Consider the following 17,500-nt stretch of genomic DNA (forward strand, 5'->3'; position numbering starts at 1 on the left):
CTCCATCAGGACAGCCACACCCCAACAACAACAAAACAAACTTGAACTTGACTCTGTGTTTTGCTCTCAGGTACCCCGGCGTGTCCTTCGTGGTTTACACCGGGGACCAGGAAGTGAGCGGGGAGCAGATCCTGGAGGGAGCGGTGCAGCGCTTCAACATCACGCTGCCGCGGCCCGTCACCTTCGTCTTCCTGCGGCACCGCCTGCTGGTGGAGGCCGCCTCCTACCCCCACTTCACCCTGCTGGGCCAGAGCATGGGCTCCATGTTCCTGGGTAAGACTTCGACCCGACCGACGCTGCCGGGGTTACAGGTTCAAATCCCACTGGACCCATGCTAAAGACATCAGGATCAAATGGCGGTCAATTCTGTCTGAGTTTGGTCTTCTATTTGGTCTATTCTATTTTGGCAGGTGAACAGACATCATTTGGAGTTGCTATTCTATTCTATATAGGTGGAATTTAATTCACTGATAAAATGTTGTGTTCATTTTCACAGCATTTTAAAATGTATTCATAGTAGGGATGGGATCGATCGGCCAGCAATCGGAATCGGCCGATATTCAGTATAAGTATGAGATCGGAGAATTACGATAATGCTTTAATAGTCACTGATTGCAAAAACCGATCGATGACACAAAACACGTGAGCCATTTCTCAGCGGAGTTGGTGTCATTGTCACATGCTAACTCACCTCAAAACATGTGGCGGTGTGGATGTTCATTAAAAACACAAATCTTCATGGACAACCGGTAACGCCACAGTCCGTCACGCCCGCTACTTCCCCTCATTTAATTCTCTGCTTATTTAATGCATCAATTCATCTCATGCCATGTGCGTTTGTTTACATAAGGCTCTGCACTGTCCACGGTCCACGGAGAGGTAACTGAAAAGTCTAATTTCTCTCTCTCTTAAGAACATTCACTTATACAAAAACAAAGACTGAAGCGGATATATATCTTCGGAGGGAGTCTCCATTTATTTAACTGAATCAACAACACAGGCGAGTGGCAACAGTCTGAGTCTTGTGCTTCGGTTATCTGACTAAATCATGTTGCGCTACCTAGAACGCACATGGTTTTGTTTACATAATGATCAAGTAAATATTGAGGTAGAAAAAAAGAAAATGTGGATACTTTTTAACCAGGACTCAATTTGATGGATGAAATGTATGTAAAATGGAAACTGTTAGACCTATAATACTGCTATACCAGCTGCTATAACAAAACAAAAAAACTATCGGTCCGGCTGATCGGTATCGGCAGATATGGCTCATAGACGATCGGTGATCAGCGGCAAAAAACGTTATCAGGGCATCCCTAATTCATAGTCTTTGTGAAAATAGCCTTTAAATTTATTCAGACTGTAGTCATGGCAAATTGATTAAATTTAATCAATTGTTTCCTGACTAAAATGGCCAATGATCTTAGTCAAATAAAATAATTACATTATAGTTGATGACAATATGTCCACTTAACCTCTCCTCCCCACCTCCAAAAAAACAGGTGAATCTATGTAGAGCTGCAACGATTAATCGATCAGTCGATTAGTTGTCAACTATTAAATTAATCGACAACTATTTTGATAATCGATTAATCGGTTTGAGTAATTTTTTAAGAAAAATAAGTCAAAATTCTCTGATTCCAGCTTCTTAAATGTGAATATTTTCTGGTTTCTTTCCTCCTCTATGACAGTAAACTGAATATCTTTGGGTTGTGGACAAAACAAGACATTTGAGGACGTCATCTTGGGCTTTGGGAAACACTGATCCACATTTTTCACCATTTTCTGACATTTTATAGACCAAACAACTAATCGATTAATCGAGAAAATAACCGACAGATTAATCGACAATGAAAATAATCGTTAGTTGCAGCCCTAAATCTATGAGATCGTTGGATAACTGAACATCCAACTGAACGACCTGTCTGTGTGTGTGTGTGTGTGTGTGTGTGTGTGTGTGTGTGTGTGTGTGTGCGTGTGTGTGCGCGCGCGTGTCAGGCTGGGAGGCTCTGACGGCCTTCGTACCCGACCTGTACGTCGACTCGATGGGTTACGCCTTCACCCTGCCGGTCTTCCGCTACCTGGGCGCCTGCAAGGTGGCGAGCTACGTCCACTACCCGACCGTCAGCACCGACATGCTGTCCGTGGTGAGGGAGAGGAACCCCAGGTGAGATGTCAGTCACACAGTGTGGGCGGGGCTTAGACTTCCTGTTGCTGCAGTTTGAGTTTCTCTTTCGTTTTTGTCTGTTCAGCCATGGTGTAGCCTGGTGTCCAGCCCCTGTGAATCGCAGTTTTCAGCACTCTTCGAATTTGCCAGTGAAGACAACAGTGTGTTATTGTTGCACATACCATTTTTGAGTGAGATGGACCTTCCAAGCAAGAGTGCTGCAAACTGCGATTCATAGGGGCTGCACACCAGGCCAGCCATGGTGGCTATCACTGCTCGGATTATATTATTGTCACTTTGTAATGACGTTCTTAAATTGTTGTTTACATTCTAGCAGCCAATGGCATCGCTGGAAAGATTTGAGGCTCAGAAATAAACAGAATTCTGCACAGTCAGACTTTGTTGTCACTTTTTTCAACTGTTGTCACTTTTATTACATCGTATCCTGATTGGATTGAATCCTGAACCTCAGATCACGTATCAAAACGTATCAGGAGATAAATAGATTGTCCAATCGCTAAAAACCATACACTCTCTCTCTCCTCCTCCTCCTCCTTCTCCTCTTCCTCTCTCTCTCTCTCTCTCTTCCTCCTCCTCCTCTCTCTTTCTCCTTCTCCTCCTCCTCTCTCTCCTTCTCCTCCTCCTCTCTCTCTCTCCTTCTCCTCTTCCTCTCTCTCTCCTCCTCTTCCTCTCTCTCTCTCCTCCTCCTCCTCCTTCTCCTCTTCTTCTCTCTCTCTCCTCCTCCTTCTCCTCTTCCTCTCTCTCTCTCTCCTCCTCCTCCTCTCTCTCTCCTTCTCCTCCTCCTCTCTCTCTCCTTCTCCTCCTCCTCTCTCTCTCCTTCTCCTCTTCCTCTCTCTCTCCTCCTTCTCCTCTTCCTCTCTCTCCTTCTCCTCTTCTTCTCTCTCTCTCCTCCTCCTTCTCCTCTTCCTCTCTCTCTCTCTCTCTCTCTCTCTCTCCTCCTCCTCTCTCTCTCCTTCTCCTCCTCTCTCTCTCTCCTTCTCCTCCTCCTCTCTCTGTCTCCTTCTCCTCTTCCTCTCTCTCTCTCCTCCTTCTCCTCTTCCTCTCTCTCTCTCCTCCTCCTCCTTCTCCTCTCTCTCTCTCCTTCTCCTCCTCCTCTCTCTCCTTCTCCTCCTCCTCTCTCTCTCCTTCTCCTCTTCCACTCTCTCTCCTCCTTCTCTTCCTCTCTCTCTCCTCCTCCTCCTCCTTCTTCTCCTCTTCTTCTCTCTCCTCCTCCTTCTCCTCTTCCTCTCTCTCTCTCTCTCCTCCTCCTCTCTCTCTCCTTCTCCTCCTCCTCTCTCTCTCTCCTTCTCCTCCTCCTCTCTCTCTCCTTCTCCTCTTTCTCTCTCTCTCTCTCCTCCTTCTCCTCTTCCTCTCTCTCTCTCCTCCTCCTCCTCTTCTCCTCTTCCTCTCTCTCTCTCCTCCTCCTTCTCCTCTTCCTCTCTCTCTCTCTCTCTCTCCCCTCCTCCTTTTCCTCTCTCTCTCTCCTCCTCCTCCTCTTCCCCTCTCCCTCCCTCTCTCTCTCTCTCTCTCTCTCTCTCTCCCAGGTTCAATAACGCTGACTTCATCTCTGGAAACCCGGTGCTGAGTGTGGTGAAGGTGTTTTACTACTGCTGCTTCGCCCTGCTGTACGGCCTGGCCGGCTCCTGCAGCGATGTCATCATGGTGAACTCCACCTGGACGCTGGGCCACATCCTGGCTCTGTGGCGCTCGCCCGGCCGCACCGGCGTCGTCTACCCGCCCTGCGACGTCCGGGCCTTCCTGGACGTCCCGCTGGAGGACGAGGACGAGGAGGAGGACGGGTGGGAGGAGCTGGGAGGCGGAGAGGAGGAGGGAGGAGGAGGAGGAAGAGACAGAAAGTGCCACTCCATCGTGTCGGTGGGGCAGTTCCGGCCGGAGAAGGACCACCGGCTGCAGATCCGGGCGTTCCGCAGGCTGCTGGACAGGAAGGGGGCGGGGCCGGGGCCGGGCGGGCGGGAGGCGCCGCGGCTGGTGCTGATCGGCGGCTGCAGGAACCGGGAGGACGAGGAGCGCGTGGTGCTGCTGCGAGGGCTCTGCCAGGAGCTGGGCGTCGCCGAGCGCGTCAGCTTCAGACTCAACCTGCCCTTCAGCGACATGAGGAGGGAGCTGCTGGACGCCACCATCGGCCTGCACACCATGTGGAACGAACACTTCGGCATAGGTGAGGACACACACACACACGCACACACACACACACACACACACACACACACACACAGCCACCAATAACTCTGCGGTTGGACTTTGCAGCAGTAAAGCAGACACCGGCTGTTCAGAACAGACAATGGAAAGATTTATGAAAGGCTTGAATGAAAAGCTTTATCTCTCTCTCTCTCACTCCCCCCCCCCCCCCCCGTCCAAAAAACTGTGGGACACTATGAAGGCAATCACTAATATGACTCCAGCTTAAAAAATGTCTCAGTATTTCTGAAGACCTGCAAAAAGCAAATGAATTAAATGACTTTTACCTGAGATTTGAAACTCATGACTTCTCCTCTGAATGTAGAGATGTTTTAGAGACAGTCTCTGTTACTGACCAGGATTCAAGGTTGGTGACTGACCCTTATAAGGTCCAATCATTTTTTTAAGCACACCTGTACTAAAAAGGCCACAGGGCCAGATGGCATCTCTGCATTTCTCCTCAAAACATGTGCAGAGGAGCTGACATCAGCTTGGTGTCCCATCTTCCAAAAATCTGTGGACTTGCACACCATCCCCACCCTCTGGAAGAAATCAATAATTACACCTGTCCCCAAAAGACCTTGTCCAAAGGTAAACAGTGATTTTAGGCCTGTTGCACTGACATCCATTGTCATGAAATGTTTTGACCCTTTCCAGTTTGCTTACAAGCAGGGGCGTGGCTAGAGCTGGGCGATATGGTTGAAATCAGTATCACGATAATCATAAGGATTTTTCTCTATCAATATATATCACGATATGGTTCATGTATGCAAAATCACGTTAAATAATCAAATTAATGTTCATCTCATTGAACCGAATGGTAATGTTAGGTGTGATGTCAAACAAAACTGAAATATTCATATGATACTCCTACCATACCTCATTTTATGAGAGTTTATGAAAGTAAAATTTGCTTGTCATCATCAATTCAGACAGCAGAAATGTGTGTCACGATATCAAAATATCTTCATATCATCACGATATGATTCCACTGAAAGACGATAAATGATAATATTGAATTATCGCCCAGCCCCAGGCGTGGCACAGATGATGCTACTAAAAGCATCACACACCCGGTCACTAAACACCTGGAAGACCCCAAGGCTTATGCACGCCTACTGTTTGTTGATTTTAGCTCAGCTTTTACACACTGCAGCCTCACATGTTGACTCAGAAATTGAAATAGACGAGTGTAAATCCTTTTATTTTAAAATGGTATTTTTCCTTTTTAACCAATCGTACTCAGCATGTTAGGGTCAACAATGCCCTCTCAGAGCCCAGGTCAGTACTGGTGCCCCCTCAGGGTTGTGTCAGCTCCCCGGTCCTCTTCACACTGTACACAAATGACTGTACAAGAACCCCCCCTTAGAACTATATCATTCAATTCTCAGATGATACACCCATCCTTGGCCTAATGCGCAGAGACAGCAGTTCATCAGCTTACCACTCTGAAATAGAGAGATTTGTGCAACGGTGTGACACTAACCATCTTGTGCTGAATGTGAAGAAGACTGAGGAGATGGTGTTTGACCCGAAGGCAGTGGGTGATCTTAGGCCGGTGGCTATCCACAATGTATCCATCACTCAGGTCTGCTCTTATAAGTACCTCGGGGTTCATATTGATAATATGTTGAAAGTCTCTGCTCTAGACTTCAACAGCGGATGTATTTTTTACGTAGACTTAGGGTCTATGGAGTTGAGCAGAAGTTCCATGTTACTATTTTACCATGCAGTATTAGAGAGTATTATAAGATATGGTATTACAGCCTGGTATGGTAACTTGACGGTACAAATCACAGATCGCTCGCCTGGTACAGGCTGCTATGAAAATTATGGGGGTTAAAAAACACTCGTCCCTCCAAGCAATTTATGAGTAGTCTATTATCAGACAGGCACAGAAAATAGTGTCTGATCCAACTCACATCCTCCACCCAGAGTTCCAGCTCTTACCTTCCGGTAGAAGATTCAGGGCTGAACCGTTATAAACATTCATTCCTGCCTATGTCCATTAAGCTTCTCAACACTAACATGTTATGTAGATGTTGGCCATGAGGGCTGTGCAATATGTCGCCATTGTCAGCAGGTGTGTATGTGTATAAACTGTTGAATATGTGTATGTGCAAACTGTGTATGTGTATGGAAGCCATGTGTTGTTAAGATGTTAACGTTTTTTTACTATGTGGTATGTATGATTTTATCTTCTGTGGAACTCCAGAACAAATTTCCCTACGGGGACATGAAAGTATATCTTATCTTATCTATCTCTCTATCTCTCCCTCTCAATTCAATTCAATTCAATTCAATGTGCTTTATTGGCATGAAAGTTCACAGACAATGTTGCCAAAGCATCAAGATGAATATCAGTCTAGGTGTGTGTGTGTGTGTGTGTGTGTGTGTGTGTGTGTGTGTGAGTCAGTGCCTGGACAGAGGAACTGGGTTGCTGCGTGTTCAGCTCCCGTACCCAGAGCCTCCATCACAGAGTGAGGATCGGCAAACTATCACTCTCTCTCTCTCTCTCTCTCTCCAGGTGTGGTAGAGTGTATGGCTGCAGGGACCATCATCTTGGCCCATAAGTCCGGCGGCCCGAAGCTGGACATCGTGGTCCCGTACGAAGGCGGTCAGACGGGCTTCCTGGCGGACAGCGAGGACAGCTACGCCGCCGCCATGGAAGCCATCCTGGATCTGTCGCCGGCGGCTCGGCTGGAGATCCGCCGCAACGCCCGCCGCTCCGTCGACCGCTTCTCCGACCAGGAGTTCGACGCTTGCTTCCTGGCCGCCATGGAGCCTCTGATGAGCACACTGGAGCGATGAGGAAGAGGCGAGGCTCCGCCACACCAGCTCCGCGTCTCTATGTATTTATTTTGAGCTTTATCAGCGCTAAACAGATAAGTGTGGGAGGGGGGGGAGTCGATGCAAAGTGACTAATGAAAATCCTGTTTTCTCTTACTAAAAGTTGAAATATCTCCGGGCGCTAAAAACACGCCGTCGGTAACGTGAAACGGCCTCGGTTCCATTCAGAATAAGAAACAGAAGCCGGCGTTGTAGAGAGAGATTATCGGTGGAAAAACACCAAAAGCCACTAAAACCTAAATCTCTTCCTCCTGCTCCTCATCCTCCACGACGAAGAACCAAAACACAGGATGGGTGTTTCCAGTGACCTGCAGTGAATCAGACTCTTGTTCTCACTTTGCTTTGCTTTCAGTTCCATGGTAGGAAAGCCGGAAGCGTGGGGGGGGAGCCGGCTGCGAGCCAATCAGAGCTCTACGTCGCTGCGTTCCGTTCAAAGTCGGACGTCGTGAATTCCCAGCTGGTGGTTTGTGATCCCGGCCCCGGTGCGTTCCGGCGATCCGGCTTGGAAAAACCAGCGGCCAGTGATATTTGGCGACGTTAGCTAGCTAGTTAGCATACGTTAGCGGTCGTAGCGTTCAAGCGTAGCGTTAAAATTCCAGCTTGAAGCGCCATTTTTCCCGTCGCATTTTCCCAGTAGGAAGTCAGAATTCCCGACTTCGTAAGAATAGATTGAGCAGAAGTTTTTTTGTTTTTTTTTTATGATTACATTCCAAAATTAGATTGTTATCATTTGAAAACATTTAGAGCCACAAAATGATTGCGAGCATGGAAGTGAAATACATTTGTGTCAAAACCGCGGTTCTGAATGAGCTTTATTTTGCTTATAAAATAGTTCAGTTTTGATGAAAGTATCATCTGAGTTTTTGAAATATTGACTGATATTTTCTCTTAGAGCAGAATCTGTCCACAGTGGATGTTTAGTGTGTTGGATTGAAACCTGATATTTAAGATCGTCTTCATTTATGTGTTGAGTTTCTTACTTGTCAGACTTTCTTATCTGTTTACATTCAAGAAGCACTTGAAACCGTATAGGCTTTGGGTTAAGACGATGACCAAATCTCTTATTTAAATGTGTTAACTTTCACTTTATCCATTCCTGTTTGCCATGGAAATTTGTTACTGAATGTGTAAAATATTAAAGAATCTTTATTTTGGAAGACGTATTACTAATAGGTCTTTGTGGTTGCAGAGAGGCTATTTTGACTTTTATTTTCTCACAGAGAAGCTGAAATTCTGCTTTATTTAACAATACTGGCGTCATTACAATCGTCCACACTCGTTCTAACCTGCTTGATGTAAACTGCCAGCCTGCGGAGAGACAAGAGTGAGCATAATAAAGTATATTACAGCACAGAATAACTACAAACACAGTAATGCTGCATCCTAACAGAAAGGCTTTTGTCTTTACAATCTGTAGTTTCTGCACAGTGAAGAATCACAATCCGGACGAGAGATCAATCAAAGCTGCACTGATGCCGATGGAAGAAACGACAAATCACTCCCACAAACAGGTGGAGAAGTTACTTAGAAGTTAGTTAGTTAGCTGCCTCATTTTTTTTGCGATAAGGAAGTTTAGTCTGCTGTCCAGGTGAGAAACCGTTCAGAAACAGTCAGCTGGTAGAAGAGTGAAAGCAGCTGGTGAGGTTTGGGATTTCCCAGCCAGAGTTTCCTTCTGTTCCAGCATCTTCATTTAAACACAGGAAGCTTCAGCCTGTCAGTAGTTGATAACGAAAGACAGATTTTTTTTTTTTTTTTTTGCTGCATCAGAACTTCAGTGGAGATTTGATTGATTTCAAGTCCGAGTTCAGTAAGGAGCGGAGAGACATTCCGGTCACTGCGGTGCGTCGGTCGTCTTGTCCTGGTCCAACTCACTCCAAATAAAGACGGTCGTGTCTGTGAGCGCTCAGGTTGTTGTTTTATTTATTTACTGTATGTCCTTGTTGTCTTGGGTCTGGTTCTCGTCCGGACGCTCCGCCTCGCTCGGCCCGGCGGTGAGGTTTGCTTGTGAATCCTGCGGCTCGGTCTGGGTTTGTTGGGGGTCTGCAGCACTCTGCCCAAATCCCTCCTCCTCCTCTTCCTCCTCCTCCCCTCCACCCGCCTCCTCCTCCTCTCCTCCCTCTGCCTCCTCTCCTCCCTCTCTGTCGTCCAGGATGAAGAGGTTCTTCATGGAGTCGGCCACCTCTTCTCTCAGCTCATCCTCCGACTCCTCAAAGTTCCTGATGAGAACCAGAGGAAATTAAATCACTCGGTGCGGACTGAGACTCAGACTGGAGTTTTAGTTCTACAAACATTTCTCAGAGGCAGAAATAATCTGATTGGTTGAGTTAAACCTCAGTGGGCGGAGCCAAAGAACCACAGTTTTTCTGGCTAAGTAACATCAGACTGAAGCTCAGTGAAAAAGACAAGAGGTAAGAGAGGAGGAAGCTAATATGAAGCCTAGCGCTCTGCTGCTAACTGAAAAAATACAATCTAGCCATACTAAGTCTAGGTTAGCTAGCTGCTGACTTTCAACATCATGATGCCAAGGTCATGAAGGAATGAAAAAAGAAGTTATTGTCATTTATGTTTTTGTATTTATATTTTGACCAGAGTTCCTTCTTTGCCATTCAAGTTTGCCCGTTAGCTAACTGGTTCTTTGGCTCCGCCCACTGAGGTTTAACTCCATTATTTCTGCCTCCAAGAAATGTTATAACTAAAATGTCAGTCTGCAGTGAGCAGAGTCTGGAAGCAAACATAGAGATGAATACTTGAATTAATTTATTTCAATTAGAAGCTACTAAAAATGACACATGATCAGAAAATCATAAATATATCAAGGATAGAAAACTAACATTAAGTCCAATGAAAGGCTGTGAGAGTTTAACCAGACTGTTTTCCCAGTGAGCTAGAGTTCAGGTAGCCTGGTAAGACCATCCTGATCACGTGACCTCACATTTCTGTTTCGCTCCACGGATCAGTCTGGACTTCTGGACTAGAGTTCAGGAACAGAGTCAGACCTCCAGGTGAAGACAGACTAACATCCAGCCACAGGATCAGTTCACCTGTATCTGGCTCGTTGCCCACTTGCTCACCCTGAATATATTCCCACTCACTTCAGTTTACAGATAACTTTGACCTGCTAAAACCTTTTTTTAGGATGCTCATCTCTTGTTTTACTAAATGTTAAACCCTTTGTAACTTGAAGTGAAGCTTTTAAGTGAAATTTTATAAGCGGTATGGATAGAGAATCCACCGCATGACCCCAAAAATTTCAGGTTCGATCCCGTCAACAGTCAGCGTCTCCGTCAGAAAGCTGTAGCATCAGGGTAGAGCTGCAACGATTAATCTTATAACCGATTAGTTGTCGACTATTAAGTTAATTCTGATAATCGATTAGTCGGTTTGAGTAATTTTTTAAGAAAAATAAGTCAAAGTTCTCTCATTCCAGCTTCTTAAATGTGAATATTTTCTGGTTTCTTTCCTCCTCTATGACAGTAAACTGAATATCTTTGGGTTGTGGACAAAACAAGACATTTGAGGACGTCATCTTGGGCTTTGGGAAACACTGATCCACATTTTTCACCATTTTCTGACATTTTATAGACCAAACAACTAATCGATGAATCAAGAAAATAATCAACAGATTAATCGACAATGAAAATGATCGTTAGTTGCAGCCCTACATCAGGGCATCCAATTCCGGACAGCATATGACCAAAAAATCACAATCATATACCAATATATTTCATCCTGTACTGTTTTCACTGAAGTTTCTCATAAATTAACAATCCTCCATCTGTCTTTTTTTTTAAAGTTTAATATCTCTTTTACCTTATCTTGTAACTTATTTTCTTCCAGTCCCTGCAAATGGATGATAGTGCACCTATTTTTCAGATTCAAAATTCGTATCCAATTCCGGACACTTACTTTCATCCGTGTCGGTGTATTCATATACTCGATATTAACCCTTTATTAACCCTTCCTGTACCTTCACAGTGTTACAGATACTTGTAAGAAGTGCAGGCTCTGTACTCAAAGCTCTTATTTTTCCATTTATCAGCCAATACCGATTCTCTACATGAAGTAACTGTCGCCCAAAGTGGGATTTAAGGCTTCCCGCTTCTTGTTCGTGACTAAGCTGTAACTTAGTGTTTTATATGCTTAAATGTGTATAGATATTTATGAAATTTGATACCTAGCTTCTGAAATGTGTATGAATTTACGTCACTTAGCTTTCGGTTGGGAACTCTGTATAAAAATGCAGGTAAATACTGGAAACTACGCGAGTGACCGAGTGGCCGGAATTGGATAGAATTCCGTTAAGTGAGATACGACCTGTTCACTCTGTTTAGAGCCTCCTCTAAATAACTCACATTTCATTTAAAATAAGTCACATAATCTCATACATGTGGAACAGAGAGGAGTCGACTCACGTGTCGTCATCGTCCGACCGCGGCTCCAGACGCTCTTCATCCACCTCCACATCAGAGTCTTCCTCCTCCTCCTCCTCCTCTTCCATATCACCCTTCCTCTCCTCCTCTTCCTCCTCCTCCTCCTCCTCTGCTCTGTCGTTCTCTGGGTCTAAAAATGAGGGGAAAGCGAGGAGAGTGTGAGTTCAGTTTAGGGTTTGTTTATTCTGAGTGACACATCAATGCCTCGCTTTAAAACTATAGATACTGTCATTCACCACCTGAATACTGGTGAACTCCAGCTGTATCAGGTTCAGGTGTTTTGTTAATTTAATCAACCTGTTTACCAAAAGCATCACGGCTGGTAAAATTTCCCTATCTTCTGTCATGTGAAAACTCATCTTTTCTCCAATATCTTCCTCCTCTACCTTCTTAAAAACTGTGATTCATCTCTGTCTTCAGCTTTTTTATGTCCCTCATTTCTTCCCGTAGCACCTCTATCGGACATGATCATTTTCAGGTCACAGGAATATTTAGATTATACACAAATTGTCAGAACACTTTGGCTTTAACTCTTGCATTCCTCCGTACTGGTTGCTTGTAATGTGGATAATCTAGGAGTTGAAGCTTGTTTTGTTCACTGTAAGTCTGTGGATCAGGGGCCGGATTCACAAAACCCTCTTAAGTAAAAAAATCTTCTCAAGTGCCATTTTTTTCTTAACTTTAGTCTTAAGAAAAAAAATAGGGAAAAATGATATTCTCAAAAACAGTTCTTATATATTTTCTTAACTTTCTTCTTATGTTTCTTCCTAAGAAAAAACTTAGGAATAAATGGTATTCTCGAAATGAAAGTTCTCAAATTTGTTCTTGATTTTTTTCTTAACTTTAAGACGGCCTTCACCTGTCTTAAAACTCCTACAGTGAAAAGGTAAGCCTCTAATATCATATATTTAAACACATTTTAGACAAGTAGGTTATAGTTCAAAGTCTTCATAGGTTCCCCTACACCTAACATTAAGATGAACATTTATTGTAAAGCTTTATTTGGTGTAGGGCCAGGTAGGCCTCTGTCTCATGTCTGTTGGAAATAAGATGCAAATTTTACACTTACCAACAGCAACCAATGTTTAAATCTTTGCTCTAGTTGCTCTAAATAGGTTTTTCTCCATTTGTTTTGTACATGGAAGCACTTTGGGTTGTCTCCTAGCCTTGTCTCCTAGCCTCCTAGCTTTGTCTCCTAGCCTCCTAGCTTTGTCTCCTAGCCTCCTAGCCTTGTCTCCTAGCCTCAATGACAGTAAGCCTAAAGTTTATTAACCAGAATTAATTCAGGCCCTATTTTGAGAAGTTCTTAAGTAGGAAAATTAAAGAAATTTGTAAGAAATGAGACTGTTACTAAGAAAATATTGAGGAATTGCACTTAAGAGCCTTCTTAAGAACTTCCTAAAATTTCCTCTTATGTCATCTCTTAAGATCTATCTTAAGAACACATTGGTGAATCCGGCCCCAGATCTTCAGTTAAACACAGATGTATCAGCGGATGGACGGTCTGACCTGGGGTCAGTGAGCCCAGCGTTGATGATGTAATCTCTGCCTGGGCGAGGGCGAGCAGCAGGGTGTTGGGAGGCCCGTCGCCCCACTGCCTGCGACCTGCAGCCTCCTCCTCACCTGGGGGGGGGGGGGGGAATACATGACAACATGAAACAAAAATCTGCCAGATTTTCAGATTCTATCTAAATGTATTTCTTTTTTTTTATTCTTTATTTAGGGATAACAGTGATTTAAATTACAAGAGACATACATCAATACAGTAGAGATATTGGTAAGCAGAGGTTTTACACAGTTGAATCATTATGCACATGTACAATTTTCCTCTTTCCTTCCCGAAATCCTTCAAATTTTTTTTATTTATTACAACAATTGTAGGTTTCTAGAACTTTGTACAGGCTGAGAAAGGTAGGTGTGTCTATAAGGAGCTGGGAGAGGTTTCGACAAATCAAATACGGGGAGAGACAACAGAGGGAGGAAGGAGACCAGAAAAAACTGATGAGGTTTGTTAATAAAAATAAAACAACAAAAACAGATTATTCATTTGTAAGATAAGAGACCTATTTCGACCAGAATTTAATAAATGTATTTTTTTTTTTTGTAGACGGAGTGAAAAAGTAATTTTTTCCATTAGATATATTTCATTTACCAAGTCAAAGATAATTCGGTACAGAATATGTTTTTTAATGCTTTGTGTATCTCTGTCCAAAAATGTCCTAATGCTGGACATTCCCAAAATACATGCCAGTGGTTTCTGTCTAAATGTATTTCTGATGTGTTTGATAATTTGTGATAAAACCTGGGACACCACTCGCATTCACCTGTAAATATCTCATGAGAAAAATTATTGATTGGACGATCTGCTTCAATACATGACATGGGGATTCAATACAACCACGATAATGTAAAAAAAATAAAATAAATGTAATGTAATAAATAAAAGTTCAGTGACAACACAGTCAGTACGTCACCTGGTCCAGACTGAGCTGTGGCGTCGTAGACGGAGGAGACGGCCATGTTGGCGAGGGCGTCCAGCAGAGAGCGAGGAGCCTCCTGACTCCACCCCCTCCTCGCCTCCACTTCCTGTCCCGCCGACCAATCCCTGAGCTTCAGCTGCTCTCCTGCCTGGAAGCTCAGAGTCTGGTTCAGAGGGTCCGGGTCCTGAGAGAGAGAGAGAGAGGGAGAGAGGGAGAGGGAGAGGGAGAGAGGGGAACAGAGACAGGGGGGGGGGGGGGGGGAGAGAGAGGGAGAGAGAACAGAGAGAGAGAGGGGGGAGAGAGAGAGAGGGAGAGAGAGAGGGGGGGAGAGAGAGGGAGAGAGAAGAGAGAGAGGGGGCGAGAGAGGGGAACAGAGAGAGAGCGAGAGAGGGGAACAGAGAGAGAGAGACGGAGAGAGGGGAGGAAACAGAGAGACAGTGAGAGAGAGAGAGGGAGAGAGAAGAACAGAGACAGAGAGACGGAGAGAGAGAGGGGAGGGAACAGAGAGGGAGAAATTTTTTTTTTTTTTTTTTTTGGGAGGGAGAAATTTTCATACACAAGGCAACACAATGTCATTTCCATTTAATACAATACATATTTACAAAAATACATACAAAACACAAAGAAAGAATTAAAGAAAAAGAAAGAAAGAGAAATAAAGAATGAGTGAGAAAGACAAGAGAGGGGTGGAGAAAAAGGAAGAGGGAGAAAAAAGATGGAAGAAAGAAAAAAATCTGGAGTGAGAAGACGAGAAGAAATAATGGAGAGAGGGAGAGAGAAAGAGGAGGGAGAGAGAAAGGAAGGTGTGTGAGTGACAGAGAGAGAGAGAGAGAAAGGAAAACAAACAGAGAGAGAGAGAAAAGCAGCAGGTGATCTCTCTCTCTCTCACCTCTCGCTCCTCCTCTCCTCCTCCGTCACCCGCCCTCTTCTCTTCTGTGTCTTCCTCTCCTCTCTCCTCCCGCTGCTGCTCTGCCTCTTCTTCTTCTTTCTGCCCCTCGTCGTCTAACCGGATCTCAAACGTGATTCCCTTCTGCAAAACAGCAGAAGATCTTGTTTTTGTCCAGTTCATTGTTGCTAAAGGAACAGATCACCTTCCAATGAAAACTCTGTCATTATCTATTCAAACTTGACTACAAATAAGCCACAAGTCATTACACAGTGTGAAACATTAGACCTCTAATAACTCTCTTTAAAGTTCCCATATTCTCCACTTCCCAGAGTTTTATTTTGTGTCTTTCTGTCCATTCAAAGCTGTGTGTGTGGTGTCATGAACCAAAAACACTCTCAATCCAATTTTCCACGTTCATTTTCCAGCATCTCTCATTAATATTAACGACCCCTCTGTTCCGATTGGCTAACCCAGAGGTTCTCAATTGTTTTTCAGCCAAGGACCCCTTACAAGATAGAGAATATACCGAGGACTCCCTCGTTCTGATTTGTGATTTTGGGCTATATAAATAAAAATTGACTTGACTTGACATGTATGTCCCTTGGAATAATCTGACGTAGCCTATTTTTTACACTTCTATGGTCTTAGTTATGTGAAAAAACAACACAAGAGAAATGTATTAGAAAGATATTAGATATGTATTAAAAATATTTGCACCATCTCAACACAGAATACCCATAAAACAATCATAAAACCGATTAGCTGCAAGTAACACTGTACCTAAACAAAATATCAAAGTGCATTTCAAAATAACTTTTTTTTATATCATAATAATTTAAATGAATGAATCTGAAAACTTTTCACGGACCCCCTGGCAGAGTGCCACGGACCCCTGGGGGTCCCCGGACCCCACTTTGAGAACCACTGGGCTAACCGTTTCAAGAGTCTTAGGCTGCGTTCGGAATGGTTCACTCATTCCCTCACTCACTATTCCCCATGTAGTGTTTATCATATAGTGAACTATATGAGCAACGACCAAACGAAATTTCGGACACTACAGTAAATATAATTGCGTCAAAAAAATGCGCTGGATATTGGTGTGACGCACCGGGATGCGCCCAGCATCACGTAAATAAACCAAGCATCATGACAGCAGGTTGAAATGGACTCAGGTCGTATTGATTTTGACAAGTTTTCAGCATTAAATTACAAATAAATTGTTGAAATTCTAATCATGTGCAAGTGTGGTTTTGTCAACTTTGGTGCCGTCTGCTAATGGCAGCGAGCTGTTTTGGTTTGGTAAACAAGCTTGTGAGCTAATGACTAGCAGAAGCTTTCATATCACCTCCTGTCCTGTATTGGTGGATAAAGTAGTCAGCTGACCTGTAACGATGATTCCTGCAGTTTTGCTGCTCTTGGTTCAAAACGGAGGAAACTCGAATGAGGTGTCTAATCTTTTGTTGATTTGCTAACGCTGTCAACCGGTAAATAGACCAGTTTCTATTAGCTAACATGTTAGCTAGCTGTTTCTTCTTCTTCGGTAAGACACGATCACATTGCATTGTGGTATACAGGAGAAATTGTAGGGTACACTGTCTGTTCACTACAATTTGTAGTGCATTGTGGGTATCTTATAGTGGACTATTTAGTGAATCAAATTAACCGTTGCGAATTCGGACACTTGTAGAAAATGGCGGATACACTATATAGTGCACTATTTCTGTAATAGGGAACGGTTTCGAACAGAGCCTTAGTCTATTATTTCTTACAAAAATGATAATGAGCGAACCTTTGTGACGCCACAAAGTTACGGAAGTCCAAACGGCTCGTTTAGAGGCTCGCTGCACTAATATGGATTGTGTGGATTTAGTTTTGATACTTTCACCATGTTTAGATAGACCATCCAACTCCTTTATCATCACAGAGGAGAGGGGAGTCCTGCTTTACACCATGTGGGACCTTTCAATTTCATACTTTTTAAAGCCAAACATTTAGCTAAATAATTCCACATTAGATTCAGCTGATTAAAGCTCAGACTTGTGGGTGTGTTTGGTGTGTTGTCTCTCACCTTGTCCCCGTGTCTCCTGTCCAGCTCTCTCCTCTCCTCTCTGTTCTCCTGTCTGATCTGTCTCAGCGCTGCTTCAATGTCCTTCAGCAGGGAGGAGAGACACGGGAGAGAAAATACAGTTTCATCCCACTGCTATAACTGGAGAGCGGTTTGTGTGTTTGTGTGTCCCACCATGGAGGAGAGGAGAGGAGAGGAGAGGAGAGGAGAGGAGAGGAGAGGAGAGGAGAGGAGAGGAGAGGAGGAGAGGAGAGGAGAGGAGAGGAGACAAGGAGAGGAGAGGAGAGGAGACAAGGAGAGGAGAGCAGACAAGGAGAGGAGAGAAGACAAGGAGAGGAGAGGAGACAAGGAGAGGAGAGGAGACAAGGACAGGAGACAAGGAGAGGAGAGGAGAGCAGACAATGAGAGGAGAGAAGACAA

The 17,500-nt window shown here is 44.2% G+C and overlaps 2 protein-coding genes across 2 annotated transcripts in view; one reads left to right on the forward strand and one right to left on the reverse strand.

Moving 5' to 3' along the window:
• Positions 1-70: 70 nt before the first annotated feature.
• On the forward strand, positions 71-9,115 carry LOC139650592 (GDP-Man:Man(3)GlcNAc(2)-PP-Dol alpha-1,2-mannosyltransferase-like; the record flags this gene model as incomplete). Its single annotated transcript, XM_071527301.1, has 4 exons — positions 71-273; positions 1,999-2,167; positions 3,712-4,346; positions 6,894-9,115. Coding segments are annotated over 4 exons (1,291 nt in total), but the record flags the coding sequence as incomplete, so codon positions are not given.
• A 25-nt stretch (positions 9,116-9,140) lies between these two features.
• Positions 9,141-17,500, reverse strand: part of LOC139650597 (high mobility group nucleosome-binding domain-containing protein 5-like) — a 13,665-nt gene continuing 5,305 nt past the window's right edge. Inside the window, exons 3-8 of the mRNA XM_071527305.1 lie at positions 17,084-17,164; positions 15,016-15,156; positions 14,121-14,310; positions 13,156-13,269; positions 11,629-11,776; positions 9,141-9,432 (exon numbers count right to left, since the gene is read on the reverse strand). Coding sequence (XP_071383406.1) covers positions 9,141-9,432; positions 11,629-11,776; positions 13,156-13,269; positions 14,121-14,310; positions 15,016-15,156; positions 17,084-17,164 — 966 coding nt within the window. The remainder of the gene's footprint in view (positions 9,433-11,628; positions 11,777-13,155; positions 13,270-14,120; positions 14,311-15,015; positions 15,157-17,083; positions 17,165-17,500) is intronic.

Source organism: Centroberyx affinis, unplaced genomic scaffold (assembly GCF_046629955.1).
Source record: "Centroberyx affinis isolate AG114_WGS23_722 - 3 ecotype Tasmania unplaced genomic scaffold, CSIRO-AGI_Caff_v1 ptg001519l_1, whole genome shotgun sequence".
Lineage (NCBI taxonomy): Eukaryota > Metazoa > Chordata > Actinopteri > Beryciformes > Berycidae > Centroberyx > Centroberyx affinis.